At 49.0% G+C, this 20,525-nt stretch overlaps 8 protein-coding genes; 4 read left to right on the top strand and 4 right to left on the bottom strand.

Moving 5' to 3' along the window:
• The first annotated feature begins 532 nt into the window (after positions 1-532).
• CHC_T00000328001 (hypothetical protein) lies at positions 533-673 on the top strand. Its single transcript, XM_005719376.1, has one exon. The coding sequence runs from the start codon at positions 533-535 to the stop codon at positions 671-673; it is 141 nt and encodes a 46-aa protein (XP_005719433.1).
• Positions 674-8,779: 8,106 nt separating this feature from the next.
• CHC_T00000327001 (hypothetical protein) lies at positions 8,780-10,356 on the top strand. XM_005719375.1 is given in 2 exon segments: positions 8,780-9,016; positions 9,017-10,356. 1 exon segment carries the CDS (start codon positions 8,780-8,782, stop codon positions 9,014-9,016), a length of 237 nt encoding a protein of 78 aa, XP_005719432.1. The 3' UTR covers positions 9,017-10,356.
• A 70-nt stretch (positions 10,357-10,426) lies between these two features.
• Positions 10,427-10,765, bottom strand: CHC_T00000326001 (hypothetical protein). The gene has a single exon (XM_005719374.1). It carries the CDS (start codon positions 10,763-10,765, stop codon positions 10,427-10,429), a length of 339 nt encoding a protein of 112 aa, XP_005719431.1.
• A 626-nt stretch (positions 10,766-11,391) lies between these two features.
• On the top strand, positions 11,392-11,679 carry CHC_T00000325001 (hypothetical protein). Its single transcript, XM_005719373.1, has one exon. It carries the CDS (start codon positions 11,392-11,394, stop codon positions 11,677-11,679), a length of 288 nt encoding a protein of 95 aa, XP_005719430.1.
• A 200-nt stretch (positions 11,680-11,879) lies between these two features.
• On the bottom strand, positions 11,880-13,274 carry CHC_T00000324001 (hypothetical protein). Its single transcript, XM_005719372.1, has one exon. The coding sequence runs from the start codon at positions 13,272-13,274 to the stop codon at positions 11,880-11,882; it is 1,395 nt and encodes a 464-aa protein (XP_005719429.1).
• Positions 13,275-13,293: 19 nt separating this feature from the next.
• Positions 13,294-13,647, bottom strand: CHC_T00000323001 (hypothetical protein). The gene has a single exon (XM_005719371.1). The coding sequence runs from the start codon at positions 13,645-13,647 to the stop codon at positions 13,294-13,296; it is 354 nt and encodes a 117-aa protein (XP_005719428.1).
• A 1,585-nt stretch (positions 13,648-15,232) lies between these two features.
• On the bottom strand, positions 15,233-15,439 carry CHC_T00000322001 (hypothetical protein). Its single transcript, XM_005719370.1, has one exon. The coding sequence runs from the start codon at positions 15,437-15,439 to the stop codon at positions 15,233-15,235; it is 207 nt and encodes a 68-aa protein (XP_005719427.1).
• Positions 15,440-16,222: 783 nt separating this feature from the next.
• Positions 16,223-20,427, top strand: CHC_T00008565001 (UDP-glucose:glycoprotein glucosyltransferase, family GT24). XM_005719369.1 is given in 2 exon segments: positions 16,223-20,335; positions 20,336-20,427. The coding sequence occupies 1 exon segment, from the start codon at positions 16,223-16,225 to the stop codon at positions 20,333-20,335; it is 4,113 nt and encodes a 1,370-aa protein (XP_005719426.1). The 3' UTR covers positions 20,336-20,427.
• The last annotated feature ends 98 nt before the right edge of the window (positions 20,428-20,525 follow it).

Genomic DNA, 20,525 nt, shown 5'->3' with positions numbered 1-20,525 from the left:
CGGTATGCTGTGAGTTTTGCCAAACGCGTTGTTTGAAAAATTTGCGTTCAGAAAATCCGAGCAAACTCGCCGCCAAAACACGCGTTTTCGTGACTTTACGGACAACGTTAATGTATATATTTTTGCAAAAAAAGGTGGCCTCATTTGAGGCCATGCCTGATCTCATATGAGGTAAATCGCTGGTCGTCTAGTAGACACTAGTGTCTAGCGGACCATTGTCCTCATGTTAGGACAGTATTCGACCTATTTTATTCTTGACTTCCGCTTCCCCGACAAGAAAGAAAATGATACCCCCGCCACCGTACTTGACTTCTGACATAGGACCAGAAAAAACGTTGTGAGAATTGCATGTTCTCGGTGGTCGTTTTTATATATGTCTGGGAAAGAAGCTTTTTTTAAACCACCCTAAAACCGCATGTAAAATAACTTCAAAACCAAAAACACCAGTTCAAAAAAGTAACTCGGTACTCAATCTGCATTATATTCTTAAGCTTTTTGTGCATTCAAAGCTGCTATCCCGGTGTTCTGCAAGATGCTATTTGCCGAAAACAAGCACGTTAAGGAAATAGTGCTTAAGGTAGCTTTTCGAATGTTCACTTTAATTTATATATTTTTGCAAAAAAAGAGCTGTACTCATATGAGGACAAGGGCCGGTCGGATGGACACTAAATGAGAAATATAGGACAATATACATGCGAGACTTGCCTGGCCTGCAAGGCAATCATGTCCTGGCGAGTACCTCGACATATTCCTTTTGTCACGTGGGCAGTCATGTCATTCAAGTTTTGTAGACGGGACGACTCATCCCCTGTATAGCAGAATTTAGCTCAATCTGTCCGCACACGGCATCCGGCGTAGGGTCCATAACACACTTGCAACCTGTGACGCTGCGAGCGGCGCGAATCAAGTTAATATGCTCGCGCAGTACCTTTCGTTTTTCGTATTTTCTTTTAACTCGCCTGACCATGCGGTCTCCCACTTTGAAGACCCCCATAAATGCCGCACCGTGCGTGGCGACTATGGTCGCAACTCCCGCAGTTCCTGTCAAGACAGTGCTGCCGATTGATAAACCTCTCGACCATCTATTTCTGTTAGAGCACCCTTCTAGTAGCTTCAATGTCTCGTCATATCCTGTACATTGTAAACACGTCTGAAAGTCGCCCTCCATGACAAAAAACGTCTCCGATTCTGATACATATACGCAAGGACACGGGCAGTTTCCGATCATCCTCATTTTGATTGAGTTTTGAGTGTCGTCTTATGGTGTCTGGCTTACGAACTGTTCTGTGGTGGGGTGGCGCCTCGGGGGTCAAGAGGGGTGTTGCAGAAGCAGGTGAAGCAGTTGGGGTCAGTCAGAAGCGGATGAGCGTTGTGACGTTATCTGCGGCAACGTGCCGCGGGGGGAGGCGAGGGTGGCACTGCGCGACGGGAGCGTCGGCGGTGAGCGCCGGCTTGCAGGGTGAATGTGATGGTGTACGGACCCTTGGTTGGGTTGGGTGTTCTGGTTTTCTCTCTCTCTGTCTGTCCCTCTCTCTGTCTCTCTCACACATACTTCCCCTTTTGTATACACACGCATACACACATATTCCCCTTTTTTACACACACACACAAACATCTTGCCCTTTTTTACACACACACACACACACAAACACACACACACACACATCTTGCCCTTTTTTACACACACACACACGTCTTCCCCTCTTTTATATCAGCCATGTATCCACCTGGAAGGTGAAGGTGAACGCACCGTTGGATGGGTTGGGTGTTCGGGTTGTCTCTCTCCCTCTCTCTCTCATATACACACACTGGAAGGTGAAGATAAACGCACCATTGGATGGGTTGGGTGTTCGGGTTGTCTCTCTCCCTCTCTCTTTCACTGCTGTTCAGTAGGCGGGAGTATGCCGACAGCGAGTACCCCTCCAGAGGGGCTCAATTTGGGACAGCTTTGGTGCATCGCCTCCCGTGCATCCAAAGAATGTCGTTTCCCAGTCTGGTAAAGCCTCATTTGACAGTCATTGGACACCACCATCAATCCCAATCATCGTGAAACTTCATTGGTTAATTTTTTTCCAACGGCTAGGCCAAGTCAGCATTGATATCTTAACCGCGCCAAAACAAAAAAGGGTTCAATTTGGGACACTTATTATTCCCATTTGGGTCAGTGTTTACTCGCTAGCTGCATCAAGGCACTCACTGCAACACCGCAATCGGCCGTCCCTTGATCATCCGACGCCCTCCCACTACTCTGAGCGCAAACAACGATGGCATCAGAACGTTCAGCTCCACTTACAGATGCTGTCTCACCCAAAATATTCTTGTTTTGGCAGTTTCGATACAACTTCTTTCTTTTCCGTTCTGCTCGCGCTTCCGCTTTCTGCTTCTTTTCTAAAGCCTTGCGTGCGATATTATCCTTTTTCGCAATCGCTTTGTGATTAGCCTCTGCGCCGGCTTCAATCTCGGCGTCCTTCCGACGTTGGAAAATATCTCCAACTGTCAAACACTGCGCTGGTGCTCCGACGCACAATGTTTTCCTGCTGACAGACTTACTGTTGGCCACTGGACTAGGACGTATTTCCGGTAATATCGAGGATACAGTCTCGCGCTCTTTCAGTAATCTCGAGATGGCATCAATGGCCACCGGCAGACTTCGTTCACGGATAAGCACGAACGCCAATTCCTTCATTGTTTCGCCATCTGCATGCCGTTTCTGAACACTCGTGACTGACGGCACTGGACTCGAGTTTTGTAGACGAATAGCTTTTTTTTCGCAGCATGCAAATGTCCCCGCTTTTTTTGTTTAAACTTTTCAATGAAGCGGAAATCCATCGGCGAGAGGCCGGTGTTAATAAACGCTTGTCTCACGATATCGGGAGTCAATGCCGCGTGACCAGCTACGGCTAATTTCAGCTTGAAGCCCATCAAGTGAACGTTAATTAGAGCCATGCGAAGCAATTTATCTCTGGTACAGCGCACTTACTTTTGAAACTGTTTGTTAATTACGTCATTGCAAGGCTGCAAAAAATGTGTTGTGTTGGCGGGGAAGACCACGAGCTCAATGTTACACTTTAGGGCTTCTTCGATCCACTTCACGCCATTACGAGACGAATGGCCGTCTTGAATCAACACAACAGGTTGTTGGGAAGGCACAAACTGACGAATGTAGCGATTTATATGCTGGATGAGAATAGGCATGGTTCGCATGTCTATTGACCCCTTTTCAGTGCATCGTAGAACAACATCCGCAGGCATCCAACCTGGCTGAGCCAACCAGTGGGGGTGGCCATTCTGATCGTGAAAAGACTGTGACGGCAATGGCTCAAGCCATTGCTGCATGACATATTTTCCTGCTGCAATAGCAAACAAAGGACTACACTTTCCAGATGCGGACGCAATAATTACAGCTGTGAGATGTTTCCCAGATCCTTTTTGACAAGCAGTATAGCCACCATGGTCAGAATGGGACCCGCAAAACCTCTTGATACGCTGGCCAAACTCACCGTCGACGTGCGTTTCATCTAAGTTCCAGACGTTGTCTGGGTTGTCAAAAATACCCGAGTGTTTGGTCTGGACTTTCTGAAGGGCAGTCACAAACGTGTGTACATGTGCGAAACTTTCAGCTTTGATCTTGGCCGCCTCCTTGCTCTCCCCGTTTCGGTATGTCACATCTCTGTTCAGCGCTCTATAGGTTCTTATTGCGGCATTCGACGGAATTTCCTTTTCATAAGGCTGCCTCCCGTCTGCACATATGCGTCCTAAAGTTGCTTTCATTGTAGAGATATCAATTGCAAATCGCCTTTCAGCGGCATGAACTATACGTTCATTTATCATTTCCGCTTCCGTTTGCGTCCATCGTGTTTTGCGAACAGCATGGTGTTGTGCTGGATGTAAAAGCCTTTGGACGGAGGCCATGTCTTTTGAATGCAGGGCTTTTTTGATTCTTCCTGCAGTTGTCTTGGATAAATTGCACTTTTCTGCAACTTGCCTGATTGGCCACCCTAAGCGGAAAAGAGCAAGGGCGGCTTTTCTGTTGCTCTTCGAGACTTCGTCCCGCGCTTCTCGCTTTTCGCTCGGCGACGCTTGTCGCCGCATAGAGGGCGGCATGTTGGCGAGATACGTTTTTTGGACTGGCACGGACTGTCCTGATCGGCTGCAGTACATGGGAAACTACCTTTAGTGCTCTGTTTGGGCGGGAGTTTTGAATTTCTGATGAAACACATGTCAATTGGGAACGCTTGTACTAATATTGTTGGCCATGTAGTGCTTGGACGCATTGGTGGTTGGCTCGAAACTGAGATGTCCCAAATTGAGCCACGTCCCAAATTGAGCCCCTCTGGAGGGGTAGCCCCGAAAAACATTTGAATTAGGTAATGCTCTACTTCGGTGTACTGTACGAGGGGGCACGGGTGAATAAATATAGGGCCAAAATCCAGGGGCGCCTGACTCCCTGGGGGTACCTTGTTAATCTCTTCTTCGGTCCTCGCACAACAATACGGTGATGCCTTCTCCCTGACCAGTTTCTGCCTCCTCCCTGACCAGTTTCTGCCTCCTCCCTGACCAGTTTCTGCCTCCTCCCTGACCAGTTTCTGCCTCCTCCCTGACCAGTTTCTGCCTCCTCCCTGACCAGTTTCTGCCTCCTCCCTGACCAGTTTCTGCCTCGTCACACTCTAGAAAACCCTGACTACAAGTAAAGTTTACAGTAGAGTATATTTATTCGCCCGTGCCCCCCGTACAGTACAGTGCCTCCTACGATATAGTGCTATAGCGTGACATACGTCTAGCTATGGCACTATTGCGGGAATGGCACTATATAAAGGAGGCTCAAATACATATATTTGGGGACAAAGCACACTAGACCTTTAGTGCAGTTATCGCTCTGTATATTAGAGGACACGTCGATTGGTACAACAGTAGGGTAGCATACCAATCGACTCAGACGTTGCGCAGAAGATCGTCACATATGCGAAAGCGGCATCTTTGTGGTAAACACTGTGTTTTTGCATAAAGCAAATGTACAATTTCTATGGACATTATCATTGGGTAAATACACAACCAAAGCCCCCTAAGATCGACTCTTTACAGAAACGACACAGTCATCATGCAAAGACCACGTATGCCGCTCTTGCCGCCAAAAGAGTTGCAACTCAAACACTCTACACTGTCAGGAACAAAACGGACTCTGTCCCTAACTACGAACTGTTCAGGCGCCCGCGAGCCTATATAAAGCGAGCAGGACGCCACTTCTTGTCACCGCACATCCTCACCCGCCCTAACTCATCCCACCAGCCCCCACGCACGCCCAACCGGCGCCCTTACACACCCAGACCCGCCTACAGCCGCCCTGAACCGCCCTGACCCGCGCCCGCACTCGCACGTACCCGCCCTCATCCACCCTCACCCACACCCCACCCGTCCTCACCCGCCCTGATCCGCTCTCACCGGCCCTGATCCGCTCTCAACTGCCGTCAACCACCATGGAATACGTCACCCCCACGAAAGCTGGAAATGTTCTGAAGATACTCGCCGAGAAACGGGCGGAGCGTGAGGAAAATCTCGCTGTATTTCTCCCAGACAGTCAAGCCACTGACACTGACTCCGATGTCGAAGAATCAGACTCGCCAGTCATGGACGCCTTCATTGCGTCTGGGGGAGCCGTCGCTGTTCTTGAAATGACAAACTTTTCTCTTCTAGAGTTCAACGCAATCTGGAACATTCTCAAGGATGCAATCACTACGGACTGGAATTGCGGTCGGGGTCGAAAATGCCAGCATCAACCGAAAGACGTGTTCTTTATGTTACTTTCCACGCTGAAGCACAGTGGAAATTGGGACTTTAATGGAAAGATGTTTGGCGTCAAAGGCCCAACATTTGAGCGCATGATTCTAGGGTTTGTCGAGAGGATTGTGGATGTACTGTATGATCTGGCCGTGATCAAGTATGAGAAGCGTTACACCATGCAACGTCTTCTGCATGAGAAGAAGACCTTCAAGCACTACAAGTTTGCACTGTATGCTACGGATGTCACCTTCCAGGCATGCAACAGGCCATCCGGAAATCACGAAGAGAGCAAAACTTACTTCAGTAACAAGCACAAAATGTATGGGTACAAGTCCGAGGTATCGGTATTGCCAAACGGCATCGCAATTGGAGCAACGCCACATCAGCCAGGCTCTGTTTCAGACTTAACAATCTTCAGGGACAACGTCCAGTGGCATGGTTCAGCACTGGCAAAAACCCGAGAGGAAATGGAAAACTTTCCAGATGTTGGTCCATTGGCGGAGGAATATGAGGGGCTTTGGGCTGTTTTGATGGACAAAGGTTATCAGGGCGCAGCAGATGTCATTAGGGCAATAAGTCCGAAGAAAAAGCCAAAGGGAGGAATGCTCACTTCGGAAGAGCAGCGGACAAACCGAAACATTAGTTCTGACCGCATTATTGTAGAGAACTACTTCGGGCGGCTCTGTACGCTATGGGCTGTAATGGCCAATAGATGGAGGTGGGATGAGAAGCATTACGACCACGTTTTCAAATTGTGCGTTGCGTTGACAAATTTGCATGCCAAATGGCACCCATTGAGGGATGTCGACGGTCTACACGCCAAGCAGTACAAACGGCGACTGACTGAGATCGGCGTCAAAAAAGCTGAAAAGCGTAAAGCTTCGCAGAAGCTCTACCGCGCGAAACGTGCTGCACGCATGTCCTCGGCGCTGGGTGCGGATGGAAGAGGTGAAGAGATGGGCGCGGGGGCGATGCTGGACATACTTAACACTTAGTATGCTTCGAAGTACGCCACTGCTTACTGTGCCAGCCAAGCTGCTCGTTGTTCTTTCTTTATGCTTGCTCTTTTTCGCAATTTGCTCCTGTTTGCGCAACGATTGCGTCAATTGCAAAAAATAAAGTATTTCACCTACAAACGCCGTTCTCTGCACACTGCTTAGTGTTTTCACATTTACAAAGCTACTGAATTCGAGCTCTACTGCAAACACAAACACAACAAAGCCTGTATAACACAACTAAATAACTTCATCCTTTGAGTACTGAACCATGCCGGATGATACACGTGTGAGCTTATGATAACCTGTGCCAGAGGGTGAGCCATAGCACTATATAGAGGGAAGCACTACTAAAGTAGGCACTATTGAGCGACCCCCCCCTGTACACCGAAGTTGAGCATTATCTAATTCAAATGTTTTTCGGGGCTACTCGCTGTCGACAGCCGACATCGGCATACTCTCGCCTACTGAACAGCAGTGAAAGAGAGAGGGAGAGAGACAACCCGAACACCCAACCCATCCAACGGTGCGTTCACCTTCAGGAATCACAATCTGCAAAACATGGTTACGGTACATACTACGGTAGATACAGTATATCTTTGATGTTTACTCGAAAGGATCGATAAGTTTATCTCCGATGTAAGAGAACGGCTGCCATCTAAAACCCCTTTTTCGTCTCCAAATGCTGTCCGAAAAGAAGTTCTTTCTAGAATTCAGGCCTACTAAGCCTTTCATGAATGCAGACACGTGCGAATAAAGCACGAAGATGTGGTCCCTGAACACTTGAACGGGAACTGATATGCACCATATCTTGCTCCCTTTGAAGTGAAGCCGAAACGCCATTGAAGGGAAAACGACCAATGCTCTCAGCTAGGGAATCCGTTTACTTCCGTCAACGGTGGCCGAGTATGTCTTGTTTCGTCTTCGATAATCACATTCTTCACGAATTAAGCATGCCCACTGAGAGGCCCTCAGGCCCTCCTTTAAGACAGCATGATTGAACGTTATAATCCTGTCTTGTTGAAACCTGAACGCGATTACTGTGGTCTCAAAGAAATGTATGTAGTACGTACTGATTCATACTCGAAAGAAGACTGTTTTTATGGATGCAGACCGCACCCTATTTTCGCGAAATGTACTACTGTGATAATAAATATCAGTAGGACTGAGCTTACCTTGCGCGTCGTTTTAATCATTTTGTTGAGCTTGTACAAACCTTTTACAGCAAAAAATATATTGCTCATCTTAATCACACAGGCGGAGGGCTCCAAAATTGTATTAATAAGAAGAGAGAAAACTGACTACTCTTGAACTCGGTGTCAAGAAGTCTTTTTAGTCTCACAAAAGTGTTATAGCTTTCTAGCTTTCTACTTCCGTCAGCTTATCCGTCGGTTTGCGAGTAAGCTCTTCCAACGAAGGTATATTCGTAAAAGCAGGGAGCTACTCGATGATTGTGAAACGAACAGGGTTCGCGCCATTCCCAATAGCGAGCGATTGATAAAAAGCCAGCTTGGATTATCAAGCAATTAATGTGAATCATACCCACACGCCTACCTACCGCCCTGTACGCCATTTCCCACTACGAGGACTAAACAGCCAAACGATGTCACCACTGCAATAGGACTGCTCATTGGAAGTGAGCATGAGCCAGACATATGGCCTACACGCAACGCATCGAGGGCGAGATTGTGCGGGCTTGGATAGTCTCCAAGGCGGGGAGATCCGCGACTGGGGCGTATATGTAGATCCAGATACCGACGCCGGGGACCAGAGCGCGAGGCGGATAGGGCAGGCTAGCGCGACGAAAGACATTGCGAAGGGCACCTTGTGTGGCATCGAATGTCGTGTCTTGAAGGCGGCGGTGGGCGTCAGGACAATGGCCAGGACCGTCATTTGAAGAGGTGGGGGCGCGGGGTTACCGGTGCGCAGATAGAGCGGGACGCGCGGTAAACTTTAGCAAGGAGGGCAAGCGCTCTAGTGTTCGGGCATTGGACGAGATTGGGACGATGGTTGTGTCGCAGGAGCCCTATACAGTACGTACTGCACTTAAAAAACAGAGAGTATTAATTTTCTTTCCGGTGTGGTTAGTGAAATCTGGCGTAAGGTGGTATGTGAGGACTGCATCTCAAGGTGCCAACGTGCTGTTCTCCACCTTTGAAGGTCAGACTCAAGAGCGCCATGCGTACGGTATGTGCGTGTACCACATAGCGCACCCAGGTACCGAAACATTTCTCAAGACGTGAGATAACAATCTCCAGTGTTTTTGTGTCTTATACATTTCCGACCGTCAGCTGCCCTGGGATTCACACTTGCCCGTATTACGGTACGTGCCCTTTCACGACGACATCTGAGATGGCTGATGATGACATGACTACTCTGATTGCGTCCTTGGAGGGGTTGGCCAGTTCTCTACAGAAAGCTGTGGATGACAAATCAAGCGAGGTCGGAGGAGAAATGGAAAGAGCAACTGAGGCAACGGCGAAGATCATTCAGACAGCGCTTTCGCCGGAGCAGAGAGATCCATGGCTCGAGGCATTACATAGCGCCACCACTGGTGCTACGACCGCCTCTCCGGATGCGAACCTTACGATGTACAGCCCCATCACCGCTAGTTCAGAGAACCTCGAAAGCGAAGGGAAGGCGACCTGCACCTGCTCCGCCTTGCGTGCAGAGACAACATCAGGGGACGGGAATTTGAACGACGCCAAGGTCGTGGGATGCATGTATGGCTGTGCGATGAGGTTTTGCTCTGCCAAGTGCCGGAGGAGACAGGGTCGTCAGCATGCCGCAGAGTGCCCCGCCATCGCAAGGAAACGGGTTCTACGCGCGATTGGATTTCCAAGCGACACCGAGCTGTTCTAGTGCATACCATTAAGGTTTATTTCTTTGATGGTGACTACGTCGATTTACGAGAAGGTTGCGGGATGACAGGACTAGGATATTGGAGCAGTACGTGTCTCAAGATTAGGTTAAGAGGCACTGGACAACTCCGTTAGAGCTAACCCCGCATGCCGGGTCCTGCCTCATGATAGCTCTGGGCCCGTTTATGGGGAAGGCACCCGTTTCTCTACGGTGTTGGAAAAGCAACTCATCAGCTTCAGATGGGATGAGCGGTGTGAGCTTGGGTGCGCTTAGGTGTACTCGCCTAAAGCCAAGAAGCTGGGCGGTTGGCGCTGATGGAAGTTGTCGGAAGTGATGACTGCACGGACAGACAAGGGGAAAAGGAAGATTGGATTCGGGCGTTATTTCCCCCGCTGTTGCTTGAGATCAGCGACTTTCAAACACGCTAGCAGGTATGCACTGAGTTGTTGGCACCTTGGAAATCTACATTTCGCATATGGCTGCGCCTACCGACGAAGATTGAGGGGGCAATGTTGGCATGCACTATGGTCAGCGACTTCGATGCATCAACCGGTGTCATGACGAAGGGTAGTTTGCCCAGAGACAACGTCACAGTCAGGGTCTGGAGCTGCGACGTACAGGGAGGGGGGCACAGAGGTACCGTACTGGCTGCAAACCGAAGACACCCGACGCCATTGAGTGCAAGAATTAAACTTAGGCGCCGAAAGAATAGGTAACACAACTTGAAGTCTTCATGCGCGTCGGGTGTCTTCGGGTTCGAAAACAAGAAGTCTTCGAGATAACATATAGCTTCACTTACTGCATATCCAGGTGATCGAGTCCATCTGTGCTACCGAGGATTCCGATCTAGGACATTTCGATGGTCGGTGTGCGGGTTCGAGCAGACGGAGGATACCTTGCTTGTTCTTGTTCAGCTGCCCCGAAGCGACGGGAGCCGAGACCACGTGTCGGATAACACTGCTGTGCATAATGCTACAGTAGTTGTATTGTACTAAATTATTGTACCGTGGGTACTGTATTGAGATGGAACGAAATCGCGGCGAATCGTAATGAAATCTAAAATTCTCACAAGAAAAACGCGTTCCATCGCCGGATCTAGAGTCAGTTTTTCGGACTTGGATGGGAAGCATTGTCATCACTACTGTCGGCCACGGTAGAGCCGTTTGGTGAGACATTGACCAGAGCGCACCTGAGAGACAGCGATGTCTATATCTGGGTAGAAGATGGCGGCTTCGTGGCTACCGTCCGAAAGCTTTGACACCACCGTGAAGATTTCTTAGTCGTCTGTCCGCACTAAGGACAAGGACAAGCCTTCGCAACGAAAGAACTGTAGAACATTCACAGGTCAGATCCGCTCGCACTCCAAGAGTTGATGACTGTGTGGTGACGGGAAGCTGGTTGATAGATTATAGATACAAAGCTTTGGACTGGCAACGTCCATGAGACAAGACTCTCAAGCATTCGTATCATCAAAATGAACCCACCCCCCTCAATTACTATGACGCGCCATTGCAACACAACACAAATGCCTGGGGTGGCAAGCGTCAACGGCTTTTCGCAATATAGACCACTATCTTCGTGGAAGCAACCGGATTTGCCACCGCTGCAGCTACAACTGCGTGATCGTGCCATATCAGTGAGTCCACTGTAGTCTCCAGTCGAGCCAGGACAGCCTCAGACCCGTACTCCCGCCTTTGCATAACTCTTCTCTTGCGTACAGTTATTTACCATGTGTTTTGTATAAGAGACATTGCCCATGTCTGCCGTCCCCAGAATTCGATCCGTGATGTCTTGCCAATCCTGTACCCACCCGCAACGAAGTTTGATTTCTCTATCCACGTCCCACACCCGCACGGTGTCGCCCCAGGATGCAGATACCACATATCTTCCGCCCGCACTCATCCCAACGCTGCGCCCCCCATCCCTGTGCCCAGTTAAGGCGCCCCCTCCTTGTGCTCTATCCACCACGAATCCGGCGACCGCGGTGCAGTGTGCGAATGTCTCGTTACCAGAAGATGGACTATCGTTTCATAAAACCGGGTGATGCATGCAAAACGAGAACCGACCACTCTCATGCCTCTACTGTCGTCCTGGCGATGCTCCCGCCAAAACTGTCACACTTTCTTTTGTACTCATTATGACGCGCATACAGTTGATGCCAACTGCAGAGCCGTTCGTCCCAGACTACAACGTCGTACACGCTAGCTGAGCCCAAAAATACGTGGTCACCCTTTCCTTCGTCGGTCAGCTCAGCAAGGCACGAACACTTTTCTCTAGCCACTCAAGAGCGTCTTCCCGGGGGGCACCGTCTTCTGCTTCCCTAGCCATGTCCAAGTATCTATATGCTTGCACGAGATCTGAAAGATAAAAGGCTTTCGCCCTCACGCTACACAATCCATCAATGTCAGCTATGTCCATTTCCTGTGCATAGACCTCCAGCAACTCCCGGCCGAACCACTGCACATCAAACAAAGGGTGGCTTGCGAAAGAGCTGTCAAAGTCAAAAAACCGGAACCCTGGACTCTCATCGGCGCTCTTCCTGGTTAGGTTCCCTTCCAACACGTCATTGTGTACCAAACAATTAGGCATTTCCCAACCAATAAGTTCCGTCAGGTCGTCTTGCAGCTTGACCTTGATGTTGGACAGCTTCTGGCTTGGTTCCGTTTCACGCACAGACAAAAGCTCCTGAGACTGAAAAAGAGAGGTCAAGTTCTCACGCATCCACAGCGCCGAATAACATGGTAGCCCGGCCTGCAACAAATCGGGCAACACATTTGTGCTTGCGCGGTGCAGACGCGCCAAATCTCTCATCACCTGCTTACGCCCTTCAAGTTTCAATCTAAGCAGGCCAGTCTCGTCACCATGGTCGGCTAAGATCATTTGACGACTTTTCACGTCTGCAAACAACGGCTTGGCGACAAGATCAGGAGCAACGCTTGACATTATCGACGTGACTCCAGCATCGTTCGACGTGAATGGGCTGCATTTTAGGTAGTAATCACTCTCGTTCGTCTTGATCTTTAACACGGCTCCTCTGTATGACGTACGGATCTGAACTAGATCCCCTATCACATGCAAATTGTGTCCACGCAAGATTTCGCGCACTTTTCGAAACGTTTCATGATGCCATTCGACAGAGGCCCAAGGCACCCGTTGAGGCGGCGAAACGTTGGCTGTGGCCTGTATCAGTTCTCGCCGAATGGCTTGCTCTGCTCCTTTCTCCGAGTGCGAGACATGGACGACACCCGCCCCGTGATTATCGGTGATGGCCACCCAAATACATCCAGAAGGCACTCGTTCAGATTTCTCATGGCACTCAACAACAAGAATACCGCGGCTTCCCGCGTCTAAACCTTCATCGGTTTCAACGGACCACTCCTCAAAGTGACAATGTCGAAGAACAACGAACGGAAATTCTATACCAATGACTGTCTTAGCAGCGCTGCACACATCCGGTATCGGGGTGACATCTACCGTGTCAGAAAGAAATCCCGGAAGCCTCCATTCATCAGGACCATTTGCCACAAGCAAAACGTATCGATGGCTCACATCAAAGGTGAGAAGTTGCACCTCATTGACCAAATCCCTCTCACAGCGCGCTCTGGACGACTCGTAGATAGGCTGTTCGCTGCGCAACATGTTCTCCCCAATCCTGGAATCAATGTTGCGTGCTCTTTCCGTCGCCCTTGTGATTTTCCAATAAAATCTTTTGTGCTCGTTGTCGTAGAGCGCGTTGAGAGAGGTTGCGTATGCACAAGGCGATCGCGGAGTCAGATCTGGAAAAACTGCAAGATCGCCCCTCTGAGTGCGCTCGCTGATAAGCCAGATCAATAGAAATGTCAGTCTTAAAGAACAACGCAGTCTTAAAGAACCGCACTGTCCTGAGCAATACGTTTGTGCCTTCACATTTAGATCCTTTCCGTCCGCTCCGACTCAACGCCAATATTCTTCTCCGCGTAAGTCCCGAGCACGGCGGCCGTGATGTGTAGAGTCTGTGGCCGCAATGTGCCATTGGCACATCTTTCTACGCGCGCTGGGACAGTGAAGAAGAGAGAGCATGTGCAGAAATATCACAAGACAGACGGAAAGACGATCGAAAAGTGCTTCGACTAGGATTGAGGGAGATGTCAATCTACAGCGGAGAGCCTATCTGCGAGTTGTCCAGAGCACGGTTTGAAAGATATTTGGTCAATGGGGTGCCCCTTCTTACCTTTGAACCATCAGTAAGATTTGTCAGTGGCAAGTGGTCCTGATGAATGAAAGCTTCTGGGGTTTTTCTGACAAAGTGGATAATAGTGAGGCCTCGGGTGTGTGCAGCGGTGAGGAGACACTCACTAGTAATAAAATGCTGTTCAATGTTCTTCGATTTCGCATGTATCACTTGGCTTTACGGAACGCTAGTCTATCTACCGCAATGAGAGTCATCCAGTTTGCAGAACAGTCGCTGTTCAGTTGCCGTTTTTTGTCGATCCAGATTTCAAGTAGAGCAGTTGAAGAAAGGCTGATAGTTTACTGAGGCTTCTAGATTGCGCTCACCCTTGTAGGTCCCGACTACAGTAGAACCGGAGCCACATAGTGGCCATTGGTTGGTCCAACACCACCAGCTCGAACGTCATACGCGTCAGGCCCTGCCTTTGCAGGGGCCGTCATCGCCGGAACCTCGTCCGACCGTCGAGGTGTGGAACACAATAGAGTTGTACTCTTCCTTTTACTACTTTTGACTTTGGGAGGGGACGTGACGGCACAAGGCAGGACCTCTGAGGAGGGCTACTGTAAAAGGCTGTGCACTCACTTAGTAAGGCCTGAAGGATGTCTTAGATGAAGCTTTGCTGTCGGCTTGGGACCCACTTCCCAAGTGAAGGAGGGGCGGACAAACGCCTGGATCGTCGCCCGGCGCGTGCTGTACAATCCTTTAAGACGCCACGTCCAAGTTTGAACCGAAGTCGCCTCCAGAAAGTGTTTGGGGTGGTTGTCAAGGAGTGCCTTCACGTACGTCGCTAGGTTAGTTTAAGGTACGCTGCCTGAAATCGCTACATCTCCCGCCCATTGTTAAGCAGCGCCATTGAGGAATCTCTAACTAGAGATCGGAACTGTTTTTTAGGATCTGGGGCATGAGCCGCTGTGCATTGTTTCTTTCCTTATGGTCGAATTTACCTCCGTGCAGGAGTGCAAAAATTTAGTTGGTGTTGGGAGGGGAGAGCTGTCATTAACGTCTGCCTGCTCCGTGTTGGTTCTCTGCTGTGTTTCGCGGTGAGAAATGCACGCTTTGTCAACCTTAGATGCGATAGAGAGTCTGGAACTTGGCACTCAGTCGCCAAAAGTTCCAGCTCTCCAAATAATTTCGCGATCTCGACGACATGGGGTTAGTCTTTTTCTCTATTTCATTTTCTGCGCTTTCATCTTCATCACTTGATTGCATTTCAGGCGGATTCTCACCACCTGAACCGTCTCCAAAACATCTATGGCGTTACTGGTAGCATAACAGCCAGAACCGTATGACACGTGGCACTTTTCCTGTTCGTGCGTCTGGGCCTGCACTATTGGGAGGGTGGCACAAACAAAAGCGGCACTAATACGTAGGACCCACTGTATACCGATCAACTGAATACGTAGTAGGGATATTCGACAGTACAGTACGACTGTGGAGAACCGACTACGGTATTCACTTCATCTATCTTTGCCGAGAACTTACCCATCGTCAAAGAATGTCTGCACCCTTGCAGGCGTAGGTGTATGTCTAGGGTCAGATCCAATTGCATCGCTGATGAGCCGTGTTCTGCGATAATACCTGCGCACAACAACATCTAGAGGTCTTTCGCGCAACAGCAATTTGGTTCGAAGCAAAGATCATCATGTTTTCAACAGTCAGGCTACGGTTCGTCTTTTTCACTAGAATTGTTGTAACCTTGCTCTTCTTTCTTTCGGCATGTCCCCAGGCTTCGTCGAGTTCCGTAGAGATTGGTCTTCACTCATCGTGGACGGAGACATCGTGTTCCGCAGAGGCCACGACGTGGATAGTGAATGTATGTATTTCCCTCCACCCAGGCAACTGCCATTTCTGTACAACAAATACCTGCAACTAACGCTGATTGTTTTGTGTTTTCTTCACATAGAACTTGGGTAATGCACAAGCTATCACTTTTCTGAACCGTCTTGTTTCTCACGTAGAGACTCCCGTACTTGAACGCCGAAATGAGCACTCCGCCGACAGCACACGCTCCGAGGAATGCGAAGCTGCTCGTGGATTTCTTTCATCTCAAATAGTAGGCACAAAACATTCATTTGTTTTGAACACTTTCGATTGGGTCCTACATACACGGGAGTTTTCTCCTCTTGTTTATCTCCACTATACGATTGCGAACGAGACTTTGAACATATTCATCGATTCCACTAATCCGTCATCAGAATTGGGCTCCTCGTTTGAAGACCTGAAAGTCTTTGCGGTTAAGGTGCATGCATCTGGCACTAGGGCTACGCTCTTGTTGCAGGCATCACAAATCGCCAAATGCGAAACGTGTACCTCCATCGAATCCCCAAATCTTAGTGGAAGTCTCTCAACCTCTATCCCGTTGTCGGGCGAAGTATTCATGTCAGAGAAATGCAACTACGAACTGAAACCCAAGATAGTCATATACGCTGATTTGGATTCAAAGGAATTTGCATCATGGCTCCGCGAAGTTGAAGATGTGGTTGGGCACTGTGAATATCACTTTCTCCTACGGTTTTGGCTTCCATCACGGATGAATCCCGAGAGTGATGACCTGCGTCCGAGCCTCCAAGGCTTTACCGTACAAGCAGCTCTCAAAAACACAGAATATAAAGTCATTGATGATCGAGTGTTCTCTACGAAGCTTTTTCAGGACTGCCGTTATGGCGAGACGGCGTGCGATTCCCCCGCCCCGGAATTCGAAAATGATGAATACGAGTGGTCGGAGGCAAACTCAAATGCGTCTGAGGAGTACACGGGATTACAAGCATTTCGGTTTTTAACCAGGAGCGACAAAGGTGATCTTGATGATGCTCTCAAGCGTTTGCAGGCTTTCACTGAAGACACACCTTCAGTTCTTAGCTCCAACAGGTTTACAGATCAGGAATCATACGATAAAACTGAAGAGAAACGGGTGCTGGCGGCTGTTCGTCGTTTTCGTGAGCAATTTGGTGAGAATGACTGCCTTTTTATCAATGATCGGTCCTTCGACGTTGGGTCGCTGACGCAGGGCACAGAGGAGCTTCTGCGGTGCCTGTCGGTCACATCAGTCGCAGAAATGAAACTAAGGATGCTATCAGAGGAGAATGGCGAACACCGGATTCCTATCCAAACCTCCGGACCATCATCTGACAGCAGCAATCGTCTCCGTGTGAATCTGGACGTGCAAAACTCGTTGAAATCTTCATTGGTATGGGTTAATGACTTGCTGAAAGACTCTCGTTATCGCAAGTGGAAGCCATTGAATGTGCGAAGTGAGGATGATGTCATGGGGTTCAAGACAGAAGTCAAGAGAACAAGAAGTGACAAGGGATCTGATGAGGATCACCTCCAGCTTGTAAAGGTGAAAGCTCATCATCTTTCACTCACAATCTTGCTTGATCCAGGTGACCCGCAACAATTTCCATATACCGGAATCCCGCAGTCTGTCGTGCATGCTGATTTGCCAATTCATGTCGGCATGGCTCTCATTCCCAATGGGCAAGTATCTTCTCTAATCACTGCAACGTTCCATTATTTCTTGCGCATGAAGGGGCGAAAAACAGGATTTCGCTTTTTGCAAATGATCCAGCAAATACTACAATACATGGGCGGCGGATATCAGCAGGTTGAACTATCGGAACAGGTTGTAGAGCTAGCCTTCAAGCAAATCGCTCCAGAAATCGAGGGTGGCTATGGATCTGCAAGAGAGACCTTGGATGGAGATGAAGAGATTGGGGGCATATTAGACGAAGCTCGGACTTTTGCGGAGGAAAATGGCTTGTTGGCAAACGCGAGTCGTGCGAAAGACCGTTCGAAAGAAAACGACTCAAAGTTGTTTTCCATGCTTGGGATATTCAATGGGATTGTCCTAAAGGATATTTCCGCTGATGTCATCCGCATCGCTATTGTCGAACAAGAACGAATTTCTGCGTTATTGGGCTCTTCCTCCCTAGAGAGCGACTTGGTCGACTCCAAGATTGGGGGTTGGGTTGAAGCAGACTCGTCATTGATCGTTGTGGAGAGCTTGAGTGAGGAGATGAAAGCTGGGGATGAGAGAGTATCTCAGATCAAGACGAAAGGAGAGCTCACGCGAATATCGGGGACAGTGCTGTTTTCCGTGAGGCACGAGCTTGAAGAGCTGCGATACGAGCAATCCGTTTCGTCAGGGAACGTGAAAAGAGAACCTATGATTACAGTTTGGTTGGTTGCATCAGACCAATCTTCGACCGAGTTCAAGTCTGCATCATCTCTTATGAATCAGCTTGCGAAGTCTAAATTTGCAGAGAGAACAAGGTCAAGGTTTGCTTTAATCAATCCAGAGCTACTTCTGCACAGGAAGGCATTAGAAGCTTCATCAAATGGAGACGGCTTGGCTGATATTGTTTTTGTGATCAACGGTAGAATCTTACCCTTTTCCAAAGCACCGTCTCTCGGTGAGCTGAAAACCGAAGTTGCGTCGGAGTATAAAGACATGCCGCCGGCACAACGTTCTGCTGACACTGAGCTGATTCGGTCGATGCTCATGAAGGATGTTGCTCAAGCGTGCACCTCACAGCAGAGTAGTGCCGCAGGCACTGGTCATGTGGACTTTGGTGACTTTGCGAATGCTGTGTCCTCTAGCAACCTCTCCGAGTACATGTTCTCCTCTGAAGGCGATCAAAAGCGACAGGCAGATACAGCCCTTCGAATCTCCGCTGTGGTCAATCCGATCGGTCAACGTCCGTACATTCTCTCAAGTTTGTTGATGGCTATGCGAGAAGTGTATGGCCGAAAGGATATGTTTATGACGTTGGCGATTGTCCCGTTAGAAAAGCAAATGCAGATGAAGCATCATGTTTCGTCAACATACTCAAAATTTGTTCTCGGCATCCCTCAGACTTCAGACGCGGTTGGTGGAATTGCAAATCGTCTGACGGCTTTATTTCGTCGCTTGCCCATCGCGAGGGTACTGACCTTTGCGGTCATTCCGCCGAGACCCTGGTTTGTCTCATCGTATTCAACGAACTATGACATGGATAACGTTTTGCTACCTACAAGTGGAGCAAAGAGACTTCACGCTGAATACGAAATCAAGAGCTTAATCGTAGAAGGCTCGTGCATTGACGAAGACGACAAACCACCACAGGGGTTGAAACTCATTCTAGAGAATGGGAACGGAATCTCCGTGGATACTCTTGTCATGGCAAATCTGGGATATTTTCAGTTGAAAGTGCCAACTCCAGGGCGTTGGTTCTTACGTTTGGCCCCTGGTCCGAGCGCTGAGATCTTTTCCTTGAGAATCATGGAAATGTATACTGGTATGGTGAAGTCGATTTACACTGTCGACAGCGAAGGTCGAGTTCCGATTCTTGTTGCATCTCTAAGCGGGGCCGGGGGCATACTGCTACGCGTTGAACGGAAGCCAGGGATGGAAAATATGTCCGTCTTGGACCCGAACAGGATAAAGGGAGATACGAAGAGCCTCACAGAGCGGTTGAAGACGAGCATATCTTCCATGTACAAGGTTACGGCGCCGAAATCCTCACCAGTGCGCATTTTGGAAAGGGACGGTGGTTATATTCACGTATTTTCAGTTGCATCGGGGCATCTGTATGAGCGATTCTTGAAAATCATGATGTCGAGTGTAACGAGACATGCGAGCAGGCCTGTGAAGTTTTGGCTACTGGAAAACTATTTGTCTCCGTCCTTCAAGAAAATGCTACCGCTGTTTGCGAAACAGCTAGGATGTGAGGTTGGTATGGTAACGTACAAATGGCCTGGATGGCTGCGAGCACAAACGGAGAAGCAAAGGATCATCTGGGCTTACAAGATCCTGTTCCTTGATGTTCTCTTTCCTCTAGACGTCAGTAGAGTCATATTCGTTGACTCAGATCAAGTGGCTCGCGGTGATCTTGCAGAGCTGATGGATATCGACTTAGAAGGAGCGCCATATGGATACGTCCCATTTTGTGATTCGAGAAAAGAGGTAGAAGGATACCGATTTTGGAAGCAAGGATTTTGGAAGGAAACGTTGCGCGGCGCAAAGTATCGAATTTCGGCATTATACGTTGTTGATCTTGCGCGCTTCAGAGAGACAGCTGCAGGAGACACTCTTCGGTATATTTATCAGAGCCTCAGTGCAGACCCGAATTCATTGTCCAATTTGGATCAGGATTTGCCAAATTATGCCTCAGCTGGCTCGCTTGGTGCAGGCGCAAGTGTACCAATTTTTGACCTGCCCGCCGAGTGGCTGTGGTGTGAGAGCTGGTGTGACGATGAGAGCAAGAAAACCGCAAAGACGATCGACCTGTGCAACAATCCGATGACGAAAGAGCCTAAGCTTGAAAGCGCAAAACGGATTATTAGCGAGTGGGAAGAGTACGACGATGCTGCCAGTCGTATGACGGAAGAAATTTACGAGCGCCTTGCGGGTGCGACGGTAGATTTAACGATTCAGACGTCGCGTGTAGGAACTTGCGATGCCAAAGGGCCTTGCACACCTCCTGAGGACACAGCGAAGGACGAGTTGTAGTTGAACGCGTAGGTTTCTCCATTAAAGACGGACTGGGTGTGAAATTTTTCCACTAAGGGACGATTGCACGCTTGCCGAGCGCTATTAAAACATTTATGGGCGAATTTTGGGAAGGAGCAGTTCGCAAGGTTCATCTGATGTCAGAGATGTCAACATCACTCCCACGATGCAGGTCAAAGCATGACGCTAC

The sequence above is a fragment of the Chondrus crispus genome, genomic scaffold, assembly GCF_000350225.1.
Source record: "Chondrus crispus Stackhouse genomic scaffold, scaffold_494, whole genome shotgun sequence".
Lineage (NCBI taxonomy): Eukaryota > Rhodophyta > Florideophyceae > Gigartinales > Gigartinaceae > Chondrus > Chondrus crispus.
Note: the sequence above shows the minus strand (reverse complement) of the source record. Positions and strands in the feature narration are given on the sequence as shown.